Source organism: Etheostoma spectabile, chromosome 18 (assembly GCF_008692095.1).
Source record: "Etheostoma spectabile isolate EspeVRDwgs_2016 chromosome 18, UIUC_Espe_1.0, whole genome shotgun sequence".
Lineage (NCBI taxonomy): Eukaryota > Metazoa > Chordata > Actinopteri > Perciformes > Percidae > Etheostoma > Etheostoma spectabile.
The window spans coordinates 807352-810525 of record NC_045750.1 but is presented as its reverse complement, the minus strand read 5'-3'; the positions used below and the strand labels follow the sequence as shown (position 1 = coordinate 810525).

Sequence of the window (3174 nt, the reverse complement as noted above, 5' to 3'; positions counted from 1 at the left end):
GCCTGGGAACGCCTCGGGATCCCCCAGTCGGAGCTGGTTAATGTAGCTTGGGAAAGGAAAGTTTGGGGTCCCCTGCTGGAGCCGCCCCCCTGCAACCCAATACCGGATAAGTGGACAAAGATGGATGGATGGATATGCCTGAGAAAGTACATAAACATATTGAAGTACCAGTGCTCTGCTGCTGTGCTGACGGGGGATCAGTTGTCTCATTTGTGAAGCGCTCACAGGATTCACTGTAATGGATACACTGCTGTAGGGCTGCTACAATCTGAAAAAAAATGAAAAGATAAAAACATTGCACGTAATTGGAGCTTTTTCAAATACCTGATTGGTCTGAATGACATGACAACTACTCGTCTCCTGTGACAAATGTGGATGCTGCTATGAACAGGCCCAAAACAACAGGCTTAATAAAGAATTTGTTCAGAATTTCAATGCAACCTTCTTTTTTTGGACCTCTCAATTAAGAGTTTGAAGAGAAGAACCATTCGTTTTAATTCAATCCACGTACTGTAGGGAATTTTAAAGCACTGCAACGCAAGAGTAGTTTAGGCTCACAGTGCTTTGTAAGAGTTATTGACATTTACTTTAGAGAAAGTTTCATGGGTGATTCCACAGTAATCCTCTGCAAAGTCAGGGTGAGAGTTGAAAGGGAGGCTCACGATTAAAAAATCAATTCCTAAATGTCGAAGTTACTCAACCCTTGTGCCCCTTTACCTCAAAAGGCTCCTATATTGACCTTCACTGTTTGGCTGTGTGAATTACAAAGATCCCACAATGCATGGGCATGAATAATAATTTCACTATAGGTTCAGTATTAGGGCTGCAACTAAAATAAATTAGCAGTTTGATCAATAAAATGTCAGAAAATGTCTTGTTTTGTCAGTCCAAAACCCAAAGATGTTTAGTTTAATATTATATAAAACAGACAAAAAGCAGCAAATATCCATATTTGAGAGGCTGAAAATTGTAGAATTACTTTCACTATGATTAATCAATTATCAAAATAACGATTATTTCATTGTTGATCGACTAATTGTTACAGCTCTAGCAGACATTAGTCAGTATATCTGGTACATTAAGGGTAAGAACTAGGAGAGCAAATTCAGCAGTGTGTAAAATGTAGTAAGGAAAAACATTTCCAGCTGGACATATCTCATCTTCCTCAAAGAGAAACTGAATTTTTACTTTTGTAGTTCCATTTGCCTGCAAGCATATCTGACTCTTTTTCCAGATTCCTACCTTTTGCTAGTTCATTTTGTCTTGAATGCACTCTTCAGTGTAATGGTTTTGCTGCCTGAATTGGGTTGTGGGTTTGTATGCCTTCTGAAAATACTTTTCATGCTTGTCTCTCTCTGGTGTCAGATGTTTCAGGAGTACACAGGAGTACACAGGAGTCAGCGAGCAATATTGATCAAGGATTAAATCACTCACCAGAGACTTGTATTTTCTCTCCAGGAGCCTGAGAACCACAGTCCTGCTGTAGTGTCCATGCTGAGGGAGGGAGAGGGAGTCAGTACAGGAGAGAAAGACACTATGAGCAACACATGAACACAAGAGTGTGTACAAAAATCTGCCCAAATCAAAAGCACCTGTCCTGCAATACTTACCATCCACTTGTTAAACCAGGTGGCTTTAATATCCAGCAAGGCCAGTAGGTGAATGGGTTCCAGGGCTTTCTCAGTCCCTGGTGAGGCTGAGCCATGTTCATGATGTAAGGACAGCAGGGAGAAGGTGCTCTCTATAACGCCCTCCATATATCTAAAGCAGTGTAGAAAGAAGACTAAATGTACCAAATGTATACCGTCATTCTAGATGTAATACAGAAAATTAAAGTACATTGGTACAAGGATAAAACAGACTGGGAAGCTAGATACAGTATGTGCACCAAATTCCATGTTGTTCTAAACTGCAGTGTAGGATATGTTATGTGGTATTATTTATTTTGCATCACCTTTTATCATAATTCAACTTGATGATTTGAATGTGGGAGGCAGACAAGCAAAGCTAGACCTGCCAACCCTGACTACACATTGGTGTAAAAACTCACTTCTCAGGATGGCGGATCCAAAAAGTCGTCACCTCCTTTTGAAAGTCATTCATCAACCGAATCTGAGGCAGGAGACGGAGAGAGAGAGAGAACGATATTATGTGTTTGCATTGTTTGGTAATACACTTAAAACAGTACAAGATAAAATGTGCTGTACCTGTTTGAGAAGACGACTGATCTCAGGTCTGTAAATGTCAATGGACGCTGAGCCAGTCGGAAAGCTTAACTTGTGAGACAGAAAACTTGACTCCACACTTTTAGCTGCACATCAAAAAGGAAAATATAACAATTACAAACCATGCATTATTGATAAAAGATAATAGTGCCTTTCATATACATAATGCCGAATATACACAATGCAATACACATTAACAGGATACATTTGTAATTTAGCAATTACAACATTTATCAAAAGCTTATTTGGAAAACTAGATAGCCCAATTGAAAACTGTCCAAATCAAAGCCTGTGAATTATTTATTCAGTGTGAAAGATTTCCAATAATTTCTGCTATCAGTAAATTCTGTAGATTTACCTCAGCTGTATTAGGGAGGATGCAGTAAGCTGAGCAGATGGATATCTCAAAATCCTTCTATGTAAAACCAAACTACACAATATAGTCTGTATGGCTAGATAATACTAGCAGTAAGGGGCTGACCCTTTAATACGTAATTGTTTAAGAATTTTTCTATGTTCAGTTCAAACATGAAGGTGCTGCACTATCACTCAGTCCGTTCAGAACGGCCTACCCAAGCTGGTGTAGATCTCTCGTGTCACATTTAGTGGAGAGGAGGAGAAGATTTTAGCAAAGAACTGCAGCACATTATCCTGATGGAGATAAGGGAGAGAAGCATCAGTTATCAGCACACACACAATCATTAAAAATACCATGTAGTATATATAAAAATCAATGATACCTGAGAAACAAGATTATCATAAAAAAATATGTGCAGCTTCTACTAAGAGTAGCCTGCAAATTTGCACCCAATTAGCTGTCAATCATCAGGGACAACAGTGTTATCTGGTTTTCTCTAATTAAAACAGGCGTGGCAGGATTGCACATGGAATGATGGACATTAACTTTTCTGTGTTTGTTTTCATTAATAATAAAGCCTGAAACATGATT

The 3174-nt window shown here is 38.9% G+C and overlaps 1 protein-coding gene across 2 annotated transcripts in view; it reads right to left on the bottom strand.

Annotated features, from left to right (window-relative positions):
• tbc1d32 (TBC1 domain family, member 32) overlaps nucleotides 1–3174 on the bottom strand; it is a 73173-nt gene that overhangs the window by 66368 nt on the left and 3631 nt on the right. For both annotated transcript variants that reach the window (XM_032543038.1, XM_032543039.1), the window contains exons 7-12: nucleotides 2798–2876; nucleotides 2208–2311; nucleotides 2051–2112; nucleotides 1611–1761; nucleotides 1435–1494; nucleotides 169–268 (exon numbers count right to left, since the gene is read on the bottom strand). In XM_032543038.1, the coding sequence (XP_032398929.1) occupies nucleotides 169–268; nucleotides 1435–1494; nucleotides 1611–1761; nucleotides 2051–2112; nucleotides 2208–2311; nucleotides 2798–2876 (556 nt within the window). The remainder of the gene's footprint in view (nucleotides 1–168; nucleotides 269–1434; nucleotides 1495–1610; nucleotides 1762–2050; nucleotides 2113–2207; nucleotides 2312–2797; nucleotides 2877–3174) is intronic.